This window comes from Bos indicus x Bos taurus, chromosome 10 (genome assembly GCF_003369695.1).
Source record: "Bos indicus x Bos taurus breed Angus x Brahman F1 hybrid chromosome 10, Bos_hybrid_MaternalHap_v2.0, whole genome shotgun sequence".
Lineage (NCBI taxonomy): Eukaryota > Metazoa > Chordata > Mammalia > Artiodactyla > Bovidae > Bos > Bos indicus x Bos taurus.
Window position 1 is genome coordinate 40622895 of NC_040085.1, and position 15410 is coordinate 40638304.

The 15410-nt window shown below is 37.2% G+C and overlaps 1 protein-coding gene across 1 annotated transcript in view; it reads right to left on the bottom strand.

Annotated features, from left to right (window-relative positions):
- Nucleotides 1–3244: 3244 nt before the first annotated feature.
- The window catches only part of RAB8B (RAB8B, member RAS oncogene family), a 70144-nt gene continuing 57978 nt past the window's right edge, over nt 3245–15410 (bottom strand). Inside the window, exons 4-8 of the mRNA XM_027553811.1 lie at nt 14023–14100; nt 12939–13028; nt 11594–11659; nt 8834–8884; nt 3245–7526 (exon numbers count right to left, since the gene is read on the bottom strand). Of these exons, the coding sequence (XP_027409612.1) occupies nt 7434–7526; nt 8834–8884; nt 11594–11659; nt 12939–13028; nt 14023–14100 (378 nt within the window). The 3' untranslated portion in view covers nt 3245–7433. The remainder of the gene's footprint in view (nt 7527–8833; nt 8885–11593; nt 11660–12938; nt 13029–14022; nt 14101–15410) is intronic.

A 15410-nucleotide genomic window follows, 5' to 3' on the forward strand; every position in this document is an offset into this window, starting at 1 on the left:
ACAGTCTCCAGGCCAGAATACTGGAATGGGCAGCCTTTCCCTTCTCCAGGGGATCTTCCCAACCCAGGGATCAAACCCAGGTCTCCTGCATTACAGGCGGATTCTTTACTAGCTGAGCCACAAGGGAAGCCCCAAAATACTGGAGTGGGTAGCCCATCCCTTCTCCAGCAGATCTTCCCGACCCAGGAATTGAACCAGGGTCTTCTGCATTGCAGGTGGATTCTTTATCAAGACAGGCAAGGAGAAGGATTATGAGGATATAAGAAAGGGGAAAGTGAATCCATGTAACTCAGATTGGACTCAAACCCAGTCAAAACCCATGGTCTTTTAACTGAGATCACACACTTGTTTTCAGAACTTAATGAAACTCAGGTTTTGGATGTTCCACTGCAGAAAGAATTCAGTGAAAGACAAAAGTGATAAGTAAAAAAGTGGATTTATTTAGAGAGAAACACACTCCACAGTATGTTGGCCATCTCAGAAGGTGAAAGTGGCCTTGAAATATGGCATGGTTATTTTTTATGGGCTGGGTAATTTCATAGGCTGAGTGGGAGGAGTGTTCCAACTATTTTGGGGGAAGTGGTGGGGATTTCCAGGAACTGGGCCGCTGCCCACCTTTTGGCCTCTGATGGTTGGTCTCAGAACTATCATGGTGCTGCTGGATGTGTCATTTAGCTTGATGATGTGTTACAATGAGCATATAATGAGGCTCAAGGTCTCGTGGAAGTCAACCCATCTGCCATCTTGGACCTATTTGTTTCTTCATCCACCATCTTGGACCTATTTAGTTCTGATCAGTTTATGTCATGTCCTCGGGCTATGTCATTTTTTCAAAGGTTGTACCCTGCCCTCTTCTCTCCTGTTTCAGAAGGAGAGCCAATCCAAATTTGTGAGGTATTGCTAAAGAAGATGACACCCACTCATTCAGGACTCGGCTTTGGAGTTAGTAAAGCTAGGAAGTAGGAGAGACATAGAAAGACAAGAGAAAAGGCTTCAAAGTGAAAGAAAGCAGAGCATTTCTGAGCATAGGAAGTAGGTCAGGATGTCCTCGGAGTGTGAGGAGAGATGAGACAAAAAAGGCCAGCAGGTTAGAGTTCACCTCAAGTTCCAGGCTTATCCAACGGAGTGGCAGGCTCTGATCTCCTTTGCAGATAATGGGAAATGGGATTCCAGATAAGAAGTTCTTGGCATCTGCAGGTATGAATCAGGGAAATAGCAGGAGTCTGGAGAAAAGCAGACAAACTCAAAAGAGATTTAGGAATTGTGCAAAACAAAAGTTAGTTACTGATGGGCTCCATGGAGTGAGGAAGAGGGAAAAATCAAGGATGATGGTTTCTGCAAAGATATATATATATACACACAAATTAATTAATTTTACTTGTGTTGACTGAAAAAAAAAAAAGGCACAACCTAAAAGTTGAGAATTTTGTTTCATTCAGCCGACTTCATTCATTAAGCCCATAAGACAGCCTCTCAGATATTTCTGAGTTACTGATTCAAAGAGGCAAGGAAGGAGCCAGATATATAGGAATTTTTGAAAAAGCAAAAAACCTGGTAGTCAGAACATCAAAAAGATTACTGTTCATGTTAATGAATTTAGCACTTTTCTACAGATGGGAAGATGCAAGAGTCTGGGCTCACTGAAATCATTTCTTAGGTATGTACCTTACCTATCTAGATCTAGAGTCAGCGTCCTGCTTTTCTTCATCCTGAATCCCATCTAGGTGCTGTTTTGCGGGGTGTGTGTGTGTGGGGGGGGGTGGTGGATGCAGTGGCTCATGGCTTGATGGCCACAGTATCCTTTGTTTGCTGATATGGCCATTGATGTGTTTCATACATACTTGCTGTGGGAGTATACTCATGTATCCCTGTAACTAGTATTAAAAAACTTAAATTTTGTGAATAGGAAACATTGAAGAGAGGGGGAGAGGATTTACTCAATTTACTGATATATAAACAGCATTCTGGGTGATTTGTCTTATTAAAAGAAGATCCTTCTGTATTTAGTAAAGGTTAAAATAGTGTAAAATATTTAACAAAGACTAAAATAAAGATGGGGGCCAGATAATGAAGCTTCTCTTTTTATTGCCAAACTTACTGAGGCTCTGATGAATTTACTTCCAACTTAAAAAAAAAAAATTATTATTTATATTTGGTTTCTGTTGTAGCACCCGGGCTCCAGAGCATGTGGGCCACCCATTGGGCATGTGCGGGCTCAATGGTTGAGGCCCTTGTGGGAGCATGTGGGATCTTAGTTTCCTGACCAGGCATCAAACCTGAGTCCCCTGCATTGGAAGGAAGATTCTTAACCACTGGACCACCAGGGAAGTCCCCCTTTACTTTTAATCTTTCTTCAAATTAAAAAGTAAATGGAGAACCAAACAACTCCTAATTTATACTTAACTTTCTTTAGTGACAGTTGATTTTGATGACTGCTGAAATTCACTCATTTTTTTCCCCAACATTTCTTTAACACCTACTATATGCCAGGTCCTTTGTCTGATACTGTGAATACAAAAACCAAACACTCAGTCCCCAGCCTACAAGAGCTGAGTCTAGTGGGGAAGGAAAGTAAACAGATGATTCCAATCCAGGGCCGTGAGTGACACTTTGGGCAGACATAGGACAGGGTTCCTAACCATGGATGGGGTTGTTGCTGAAGTCTTCCCACCAAACCCTTACTAAATATTGAAAGATAAGGAGAAGTCAGTCAGGCAAGGGGTGGGAAGTCAGCAGAAGGAGCAGCCTAAGGAAAGGAATGACAAAGCATGTTATGTTTGGAGATACAAGTACTGATGAGGCTCAAAAGATATGTGTGAGTTCAAGTGTGACAAAATCAAAGGCTGGAGAGAAAGAGGTGGAGATCGCAAAAGACTTTGCAAGGCTAAAGGGTTTAAATGTGGCAGTGACAGATTTAAAAACCATTCAGCACAGTGAAAATTGGAGAGGAGGAAAATAAAATTAGAGACTAGAAGACTGGTTAGGCGAGATTACAGAAATCTAGGCAAAAGATAAGGAGGCCTGAACAAAGAGAAACTAACATGACATTGTAAATCAACTATAAATCATCAAAACTGCTGCAAAATATAAATAAAATTTCCCTCTCCCAAAAAACAACAACAAAAAAGAACTCTAAGTCAGATGTAAAGTTTGCTAAAATATCTCAGGTCTACCATGGTTTGTGACACATACCTAGCAAATTAGAAGAAACATTTTTTAAATGTGCATTTCAGAGAGACATGAGTATTTTCATTATGTAGTTTTTATTTTAGACGAACATTGTAAAAAAAAGTTCATCTGGAATAAAATCCATTTTTTTTTCTTAAAAAAAAAAAAAACACCCAAAACATAGCATCATTATCAGTACACAGTTAATGACTTGGCTTAAACAAGATTAACAACATGACAGATCCATTTTATCTGCAGGTTTTTCACATTAAGCCGTTGGAGCAAAGGTAAAGTATGCTGAAACATAGACAGGAGGACAACTCTATGGAAAAAACAGGTATTTCCCACTTGGGACATGATTTTAGTCAAAAACTTTAAGGTACTTTGCTTTAAAGGAACAGTGTCAGCTGCAAATAAACAAAATAAGACCCATCTGTAAGGCCATAGGAATGAATTATAATTAAATTCACATTTTAAAAAAAGGTAAGAAATGAAACAAGAAGTTCTATTAGTTCTTGGCAATAAGAAATGCAATTGCGTATGGCACAAGCATTTTAAAAAATGAAGTAAAATTTGAAAATATACCTAAAACAATTGCTTGCTGATTTCCATTTCTGCAAATTTCACTTACATTTTTTTCATCGTGATCATGACATTAATTTTATTAGTCTGAAAAAAGACCGTTTCTACTGTAAAATTGTGCTAGTACTTGAAATTTTATTAGCATATCCTCTCCATCTACATCTCTACCGGACAAGGCATTTTTTAGACATTCCCCCGCCCCCTTTTGGATGTAACAAGAAGGCAAAAGCAATGTCCTTTCTGTTAAAAGAAAAAATCTAAAAAATCTGATATGAGAAACAAGTGCTTAAAATCTGAGATAAGTAAACCAACATAACAAAATACTGTTCTAAAATGTTAAGCTTAGAAACTCATCTTTCAAGATTAAGAACTAAATTTATAAAGAAATCAAAGTTATGAACAAGGAAAGAAAGTCTGCTTACATGTATCACTTACTGCTCACAAGAAAAACTCAGTAAGCCTTAATACAGATTCTCAGCATTCAGAACCTGTAAAATGGAGTTATAATCTCTTATTTAGAAATTTCTGCAAACATTTATCTATATTGCACAGCTAAATTTATTAATGGAGACAGGAAGATAATACTTTTTTTTCTGCGCTATTGGATAAGACATGTATGATCTATCCTAAACTACCTCCTACCTTTTCCAATGATGCTTTAGTTCAAAACAAAACATAGAGTCTAAATTGTGCTGGATACTTAAAGACTGGCTCACTGTTTTTCTACTAGGTATTAGAATACTAGTTAGCTAAATGAGGTATAATTAAAAAATAGTCCTTCAAAGTAAAGAGTATAGTCTTCTGAAAATTTGTAACAAAGACTGCACAAAATGTTCATGTGAAGAGAAAGAAACCTTGCAGCACCGCCTAACTGATGCACAGGTGGATTATTTTCCCATCATCTGTCTGAAGAAAAATGTAGCTAAAGTAAGTTCCCAGGGAAACATTTTATAATTAACTGATCTACATGCTACTTAGTTACAGCACATTTGCATTGTCTGATAACCCTCAGACTCTTGTTTGAAAAGGTCGAGCCCAATCATTGTCAAAAATCAGCACATTGATAATAAAATGCAGCCACTGAACCACTAACACTGCTGCAAAAAATCTTCATGTATCCTGACCCATAAAACCACAAAAATGTTCACACAAAACTAGATTTCTTCGGTTTCAGCAGGGAAAAGACAATTATCTCTCACTAAATTCATCTACAAATAGAAAAAATAATGCACTATATGTACATTATTAAGCAAAGTGGAATATTTATTGGGGCAGTGTTACCATGCAGAAAGTGAATTTCCTATGGTCTTAGCTCAAATTATATACAATTTAGCAAAGCTAAATGTAAGAAAATAGCAAGGACAATTTATTTCTATATAACAGAGTATATACCCCCAGTTTGCTGCTACTTCAAAGAACACTTTTAGACTCATCTAACTTTTATAGGCTCTTTCAAAGGGAAGTTCATGGAGACTAGTTATTAACCCATAAGCAACAACAGAAGAGAAAAGGAAAAAACAAAACAAACAAAAGCAAAGCATTCTGTTAAAAATAAAAAAAGGCTAACCACAGATTATGTCAGTTTTGGTTTGCAGACAACCCCTGAGATATAAACCAAAGTGTTAAGACACCAAAGAGTCCGAGGTAAATTACTAAGAGGGTTACATTCATATGTGGTGTCATAGCACTTGCCTTTTAGAAATTACCTTGTTACCATCCAGAAAGCTTAACTGCTGGGATCTTTTTCTGAAAATTAGTGAATACAAGATGTTTCTAAGAAACTATTTTCTTCATTTCAGAAATATATCAATATCTAATTTTAAGATGGTAGACTTACAGTCCACTTGTGATCAAGGAACTACGGATTTTACTGGTACACCAATAAGTGCTTTTAAGCCTATGAGTACCAAAAAAAAAAAAAGTCAAGGAGATCGAAATTTGTGAATATTAAGTTTAGAGAACCCATCAAAACTAGCTCTGGTATATATTTCCTGCCACTAAATTGTGCCTAAGTTTTCAAACAAGTAGTAAAGACTGACTAGGCCAAGTATTCCAGTGATACATCCTAATTTGAAGCAGAATTCTCTGCAGTAACAAGCAATCCATTTCCACTTTCATCTTCCAACCTTAACCATCAAGCATGATGGCAAGCATTGTGAAACAAAACTGGCTTAACAGGAACTATAATTATTAGTGCCTAATCACCTCGTTATTACTCTCTCTGTCTTATGACACTGAAGGCTGGAATAATAGAATGAATTTGGCACCTAAGTTAATACTAAATACTTTCTTTTTTCCTAATGTGACAGATTCATCTACAAAAGGCATTACCAGTACCAGTGTTATGATGAGAAAGGCAGCTAAGCTTTTGGTTGGCTTTGGCCCAAATGGCTGGACCAAGTTCTATAACAGTGAACCTGAACAGATGGATCTGGGTTCTACACATTCAATAACAGCTGTTGTAAAACTGAAACCATGCTCTTATTTTCTCTAATGAAAAGGTGAGACTTTTCCTAGAGGATGCACTAGAACTAATTACTCTTAATAATAATAAAAGTCCAATTAAAAAAAAAATCATTTCTACCATTACCAACAACTATCTCTATAAAATTACATCCACAAGTTAACCTCTCTCCCTATGGGTAAGCTTTCTGTGAACTGAGTCTGAATCTAACTCTTCAGACAGGGATTATGGTAAGAACTGGACATTACTACTAAACCAGCAAGCTAAGAGCGAATCTAGGAAGAGCTATATGACATATGCTGATGTGACAAAACATCAATTAGATGCTGAAATAAAACCCTAAACTAACTCTCTGCCTATGTAAAATTCCAGCTCAAGAAGTTTACATGTAGAAACAGACAGCAGTGTTCAAATATGTCTTAGGTGAGTGATTATAATAGGTCAAATGTAGGAAAGAGGAGGGAATACAAATCTCAAGAAAAGTGACATTAAGATGGTTTCCAAATGCAGCTTCAATAGATTAGGCAGAAGTAATCAATTAAAAAAATGATTTATTCAGCTACTCAGACTCTTCGGCAAAAAGGTCAGGAATGAAGAAAAACTCTGAATAATCTAAAGAAATAAACTGTGGCCTTTGATGGGCATTTTTAGGAATTTCTAAGATAAACTTTTATCAAAATTTAATGACTCTTATTTAAGAAAACCAGAGCCTTTAAACAAATGCTATCAATGCAATAACATTTGGCCATATGAACCAGACCAAATGTCCTAAAATTTTAGTATATTAACTTCTGCTTTAAATGTTCTACTCTTTTTTAAAAAACATTCCCCAAAGCAAATTTGTCTAGAACTTCATGTCAGAAGTGTGCAGATATGAATCTCAGATTGTGCTGTAACAATGAAAGGCTAACACTGATGTGCAAAGTGAAAAAGAAAAAGATAGCAGCTTCTGCAACACGCAATAAAACAGAGGAAAAACAAGTTAAGTCCGGCACGTGTCTCCACTTCATGGCTTCCACGTTTGAAGAGAGAAGCCTGTTATCCTGATGGGCCATAAGGCTGGAATCCACTGCACACTCAGTGTGCAGAATCTAGGTATAGGTTCAGCGGTGCTCTCAGTAGCAGCCAGGCAGGATGGTTCTGAGGCTGGGTGACCTGTGCTTTCAGAGAAGCAGGAGAGGGTCCTCAAGGTGTGCTGCAGTCTCTCACAAAGAGTTCATCAAAGTAGCAAACAACGGAAGAAACTGGTCTTCTTCGATCGGTTTTCTGTTATTTTCACTGGTCCACCTGCCCCTGATGAATTGCTGTCGTTCTGAAAAACAGAAAATGAAGTTACCAAGGAGATAAAAGTCTCATGGTTTGAGCCCAATTATCTAAAAAATAAAAATATCTAACCATGCTCATAAATTTGTACTCAGTAGGAAGGGAACTAGCTAAGCTCTTATGTTTTTTATTTCTTTGGAAACGGTGGGTTAAAATGGGAAAAATATTTTAAGGTGAGCACCTAATACATTAACAACATTTTGGTTAGGAAGTTCCTATTTCCAGTCCAAAGAAATTATAACCACAAGAGTGTAAAGTATCAAGGATAATGATGGAGATGATGTTAAGATACTACGCTTACTCCTTGGAAGGAAAGTTATGACCAACCTAGATAGCATATTCAAAAGCAGAGACATTACTTTGCCGACAAAGGTCCGTCTAGTCAAGGCTATGGTTTTTCCTGTGGTCATGTATGGATGTGAGAGTTGGACTGTGAAGAAGGCTGAGCACCGAAGAATTGATGCTTTTGAACTGTGGTGTTGGAGAAGACTCTTGAGAGTCCCTTGGACTGCAAGGAGATCCAACCAGTCCATTCTGAAGGAGATCAGCCCTGGGATTTCTTTGGAAGGAATGATGCTAAAGCTGAAACTCCAGTACTTTGGGCTCCTCATGTGAAGAGTTGACTCATTGGAAAAGACTCTGATGCTGGGAGGGATTGGGGGCAGGAGAAGGGGACGAGAGAGGATGAGATGGCTGGATAGCATCACTGACTCAATGGACGTGAGTCTGAGTGAACTCCAGGAGTTGGTGATAGACAGGGAGGCCTGGTGTGCTGCGATTCATGGGGTCGCAAAGAGTCAGACACGACTGAGGGACTGAACTGAACTGAACAGGCAATCCTGTTAGAGGCAAGAAGAGCTGGTAACATAAGGTATACAATTACATGCAAGATTCAGGGTAAACCAAACTTTTCAGGTTGTCCTAATGAGTCATCACTGAGATTGTTTCAAATTGAAGCAGACTTGAGCAACTTCAAAATCATAGTTATATACAGACACAGAGAGAGATTAAAATATTTAATTTGTGCCATTATTACTTTAATTATTCTGAACAAAATTCAATCAAAGACCACTTATGGAGCCAGAGGAAAGAACTGAAAGAGTTGCAGTTCAGAAAAAAAAAAAAAAATCGGAGGAAACAGAAATAAGAATCAAAATTTAACTGGGATAAAAGGTAAGACAGGGAAAAAATGACTTAATGTGAATATATGCCTTTTCTTTAATTAAATAAATAACATAAATAAGAAAATTTATTTAAACACAGCATAAGGAAAATAAAATTATATATTATACAAACCATTTTTCTGTTGAGTTTTGTCATTATATCTCGTGCAAGTGTAAAAAATGCCTAAAAGATAAACCAAAAGATTTCATTATTATATGTTTATCTTTTAAATTAGAAATGTAGATTTATTTCATTATAGAATAAAAATATATTACTTTAATGTTTTTAATTGAGAAAAAGAACATAACTGCAATCAGTAGACACATGACTACTGTGACTTTTCAATTTTATCATAAAGGTTTTCCAATATAATCAAACTGTCATTCATCAAATATTTTCTGCACATAACATCTGGCACTGGGACTTCCGTGGTGGTCCAGTGGTTAAGATCTACCCTGCAATGCAGGGGACACAGGTTCGCTCCCTGGATGGGGAACTAAGATCCCACATGCCACGGAGCAACTAAGCCTGAGCGCTGCAACTGCTGAAGCCTGCATGCTTTAGAGCCCATGTGCCACAACTAGAAGAGTCTGTGCACTGCAACAAAAGACCTGCATGATGCAATGAAGACCCCACAAGATGCAGCTTAGACTCAACGCCGCCAAATAAGTAAAATATTAAAAAAAAAAAAAAAACCCACAAACATCGGCACAAGTTCCGAATATGACACCTGTTGAGTTGCGAGGCAGAGGCTCTACAGCACTTGTGTGTCCCCAAAGTCAGGGCATAGTTTCTGGTATAGGAGATGATGAATATCTGCTTAATAACTGAAGCAATAATTTTCCCTGGTGGCTCAGACAGTAAAGAATCTGCCTGCAATGCAGGAGACCCAGGTTTGATCCCTGAGTCAGAAAAATCCCCTGGAGAAGGAAATGGCAACCCACTCAAGTATTCTTGCCTGGTGAATTCCATGGACAGGCTACAGTGTATGGAGTCACAGAGTCAGACAGAACTGAGTGACTAACACTTTCATTTCACTTTCACAGCTCTGAAATCTATTTTCATAAAAATTTCTACCCTTTATTCCCAACTTCCTCTCTTTCAAATGACTTTCACTCTTATCCCTGAAAACATAGAACCTCTCATGTCTCAACCCCCCCAAATCTCAAGAGTTTCTACGCTCAACTAAATTCCCCACTATGGTAATAAGTTCCAGTGGTGGCAGGACAAAATCTCAGTGGCATTTTACGCCTAGTGTGTCTTGACCCAACTCTAAGTCAAATGTTTTTAAAACTTATCATCCTGACTTTGCTTCTACAGAGCCAGGATTCTTAAGGCTTCTTCAGTTGTCTCCATGCTAAACCCACTGCTATGTCAATCTGTTCCCAACAATTCCTCACGTCCCCAAACATGTCCAGCAGGGTTATTATTCCCAAACCAGTCAAAAAGAAGCAATACGATAACTACTATTATCACTTTGTCAGTGTCTCACTGTCACACTGGTCACCTGTGAGTCAAAGTTTCTAAGTAATCCTATCCCAGTTTTTGAGCTTAAGTTAAAGCTCTGGGAAAACTGCTAATCTCTGCAGGAAACCTGACTAGAATAAGCAGCCTGAGCAATCTCCAGGTCAGTATTTCCATAGAGAGAGCTCAGTGTGCTCTCTTTCTCTTTTTTCTTTGGCCATGCCACGTGCCTTGTGGGATATCTTAGTTCCCTGACCAGGGATTGAACTTGGGCCCTCAGCAGTAAAAGTGCAAATCCTAACAATTGGACTGCCAGGGAATTCACAATTCAATATTCTCTTTAAGTCACAGGTGAGATCAGGGCACAGGACTAGTGGAGACTGTAGTCAGGGTACAGAAAATGTTCTGTGGCACAGTCCTACCACATCTCAGAGCAAGTTTCTCTCCTGTCTCCACCATTAAAGCTGACTGAAGAGGCTCCTCTCTTTTGCATGAAAGGAAATCCTTTTGTTGCAAGCAAAAGGAAGCATTTTTCTACTTTTCTGTTCTCCAATAAATAAATCAGAAGAGGTTTCCTGTTTCCTAACACCCCCTACCTGAAAAAATGACCATTAGTTATTTAAAAGAAAGAAAAAGTTCTGATCAGTGACCATGAGTCAAGTCATTAAAGTCTCAATTTGCAGTCATGATGTCACGGTGAACAGTGACTTAGCTTGAGAAAGTAAATGTTTACGAAACCCTCAGTATTACTGTTAAGTAAATGACATGTATTAACATATATGTATTATTTTTATGATCAATTTAAAAAATGTTTTTAAAAAAGAAAATATTATCAACATTCTGCCCTTCTAAAGAAAATCTATTTCTTAGAAGACTTTAGATAATTTGGTTTTAACAGTTAACTCACTGAAAACTTATTAAAACTACTCTCTGATAAACACAGTTTCTTATATCTATTTAATGCCATTGTAATAAAAGGGATCATGCTTAATTGACTTCAAGCATGTATTCTAAGGGAATCTGTTCAGTAAGCTAACAGTTGAATTGTCTCTTGAGAGTGCAGACATGAAAGGAATTAAGACTCTGTTTTACAAGTTGGTGTAGGATGACATGAACAATGATGAATGAGCAGAGACCACAGCAGCAGGATTTCCAGCTTCCCAAACAAAGGGCAAAACTGCACTGAACCTGAACTGCCATCTTCTGTCCAGTGACTCTAATGAAGTGACCTAATATATGCCAAGTGAAAGACAGGTGCTAGAAATCTAGCAACCACGGTCCTCGTAACAGAAGCACAAAAGTTTATGAAACGGAAGTGGAAGCATTCACTAAGTCAGGAAATATCAAGGCTCGGAGAGTTGAACGCAGGCACCAAGACACGAACACGAACGCTACTACGTAACGAGTCATCAAACATTTCCTTCTCACCTCTTCTACATTCATACTGGATTTTGCACTCGTCTCCAAGAATTTAATCCCATAGTCAATTGCTAACTGAAAGACAAAAGAGGAACAATGAAATTCAGGGCAAGCTTCTTGAACATATAGAGCATTTATATTTTTTTAGGTTTTCCAAAGTCCCAAAGGGAGAGTACTTAGTTCAGAACTCCTGTGGTCCTCAAATTTCTTTGCTTTCTTCTATTGTGTTTGAAATTTAGAGATCCGATTCCATCATCATAAGTAACTAAAATGGCACCACTTCCTCTCAAAACATAACTTGAGTACTTCTCTTTTTTTCTACTATATCTTTAGTTCTCTAATCACTAGAAAACATATTAGACACTCACCTCTACCATAAATTTGGGATACATTTGCCTTCAAATTACAAATCTCCAGCAATTACTATTGTAAGTTTTCATTATTTTCTTAATACATTGGATATTTAAGATAATACATATTATTTTAATAAATAAAATAAATAAATTTTATTAAACTGCATAAAAGAACTAAAGCTTAAAATACTAAAACTTAAAATCTCATTGCTTGGGTTTCTATTATCGTGGCAAATTGTGAATTCTTCTACATTCCCATCTATTTCCAAAGAAATCCCAGTTCATTTGCAACAAGGCTAAGTGTTTTCAGGCGAGAAAAGTGTGTAGTCAGATTAAAAAAACAAAATGCATTTTGCCTGTACCCCTAAAAAAGAAAAAAAAAAAAAAAAAAAAGCTAAAGCAAAATTCCAAGACTTAAAAAATTGAAGCCTTTAAGTCAGTTTGGAAAATGTCATAGAAATGAATATATATGTATAATAGACTTGTTTTGCAGGACACAAAAGAGAGAAAGGGTTATAAATATAAATATCTACAGCTCAATGAGTTTAAAAAGAGTTTATTCATAATGACCTAAATCTAATGTGTAGTAAAATATTCTTGGAAAAAAAAATAATGAACTGAAAAATGATTACTGTTGAAACTTTACCTATCCTCTGACTTTTTTTCTAAGAGAAGGAATTGGTTTAACTTCAGAACTGGGCATTTGCACACAGATATGGAAGAAACAGCCTGAACTCTCAGCTGCACGAATCTGAAAAAGGACCAAATTGTATCTCCCAGAAAAGAGCAAATTCTTGAAGAATGAGTCATGACTACACAGTGTATGGAGTTGGAGCTTGAATACTAATTCATACCATTCAAGTATGGATTACAACTGTCTGCTGGCTTTTTAATGGATTAAAATATAGATATTTCAAAAACTTAAATCAATAAATAATAGTATGAAAATGAATGCTTAACATGAACAGACTCCAATCTTCATTTATTCAGTTCAAATTTACCTTCTCTCCTCTTTCTTTTGATACTTGTCTTTTGTCATTCATATCACATTTGTTACCCAGGATCATTCTTTCAACATCTGAAGAGGCATGCTGCAGGGATAAAGCAGTATATTAGGAGACAACATGAGAAAAACACAGCTGTCCAGTAGGCAAATCTTAACCTGTCAGAAGCAGATCCATAAATTTAATTGCAAAACAAATAGTCTCTTACTCAACACAAAACCTGATTCAGAGGAAAAATTTTTAAATGAGAGGAGGGGAAAGTTATAGCATAACTTTTCCCCCAAAGGCCTTGTAGTCATTCTTAGGTCTTCTTTGGTACATGAACAAACAAAAATAAAACCTATAGTTATCCAACAATAAAACTCCCAAATGTTAGTCTGGGTCAAAGAAAGGAGAGAATCTCAGTACCAAGAGAGCCAATGCAGAAGGTATTCTGGATTTTGAACTACTTAAACAATAAATTCACATGGTTTAATATAAATGTGTATGAAATTATTTCAGAGTCTGAAATGTCAGAGACATTAAAAAAAAGGTCTCAGTACCAATCAAAGTGGAATTAAATCAAATTTTAAATATCTAAGATGAACAAAATATTAGAAGGGCAAAATGAGTTACCAGAATAAGGACATATTTCTTCCAGTCAAACAGTATGAGGGAACAGACAGAACCCGAGAACCAGACAATCCATGGGGTCGCAAAGAGTCAGACATGACACAGAGACTGAATGACAACAACTCCTTTTTAAAGGCTCTAAGAGCACATGCCAAGTTACCTCTTTCTGACCTGAGTCTTCTCATGTGTAAAAGAGGGGTTTTTTAGATTAAATTATTTTCAAGATTGGGAACAAGTTTAAAATTCTGTGAAACTGCACCTCTGTCTGCACTCCCTACGCCAACGGAGCAGTCAGACTGGCAGTACCAGAGATGTTACTGTCCCTGGTACTCCTCAGAGTGAAGGGTCTAACCTGCCTGCACCCTGCTTCCAGCAGCTCAGCTACGTGACAGGGAGACAGAAGGAGCGAGCCCTCTATAAGCACCCAGCAGGATTCTTCTCCAGTATCCACTGTCTTTCCCATACCTACCTCTTCAATGTTTCTTATCCAATTTTTAATATTGTCAAAGGACTTCTCATTTGTGATGTCATAAACAAGCATAATTCCCTATAAGAGGAAAAAAAAAGATCTTTATTTAGTGCTTTATACATTTTAAAGCAAAGAATATCACATCAATGTATCTTCTCTTCCAGGAACTCTGTGTTCGTCCTTTTTCTGTCTTTATAAAAGGAATTTATAATAAAAGTTTAAAATACAGAGAAACAAAATAAATAAATAAAATCTTCCATTGTCTCACCATGTAAATAAATACTGTTTACATTTTTTCACTGTTAACCTTTAATGAATTAGTGATTATGGTAAAGGTGATACACCCTTTCTACCTGACCTCATAGGATGAGAACTGGTACCAATTAAAGCTAGCAGGATATTTACGTTAAAATAGAGATAACACTCGGAGAAGGCAATGGCACCCCACTCCAGTACTCTTGCCTGGAAAATTCCATGGACCGAAGAGCCTGGTAGGCTGCAGTCCATGGGGTCACTAAAGAGTCAGACACGACTGAGCAACTTTACTTTCACTTTTCACTTTCATGCATTGGAGAAGGAAATGACAACCCACTCCAGTGTTCTTGCCTGGAGAATCCCAGGGACGGGGGAGCCTGGTGGGCTGCTGTCTATGGGGTCGCACAGAGTCGGACACGACTGAAGCAACTTAGCAGCAGGAGCAGAGATAACACTGAAGGTAAGAGGGGATCACTTCTGCTGTGCACTTATTTATTCTAAGCAGAAAGTATCTTGCTTCTTACTCTTTAAAAATTTTTTTAAAATTTTTTTGGCCACATCACACAGTATGTGGGATCTTAATTCCTCAAACAGGGATTAAACCTGAGTCTCCTGCATTGGAAGCATGGAGTCTTAATCACTAGACCACCAGGGAAGTCCTTTTGCTTCTTACACTTATTCTAAGATTATAACCACACAACTTTAGAGTTATTTCTTTTTATATGAACTGATCAAATGTTACTAATCTAAAAAAAGTAAATCACAGACACTCAAAATATAATGCATTTGTTACACAGTTTAACGAAGGCACAATCATCATATTTTGGAAGACCCCATGTCTGGTATTTTAAACAGTTAATCTTCTAAATGTTTCAGCTGACACTTGTATGCTACCCATTTCAAAATCTATATCACAAGACTGCACTTGCATATTAAGTGCTAGATCCACCTCTATCTATCCATTTCAACCTACCTACTATGTGCCTGATAGTGTAACAAATGCTACCAGTAGTAAATAAGACAGACAAGGTCCCTTCTTCTTATGGACGGTTGGCAAAGAAAACAACGAACCACTAGTTATATAATTAATTATAATTTAGACAATCTATAAAGAAGGCTGAGGAGTTCTGAGT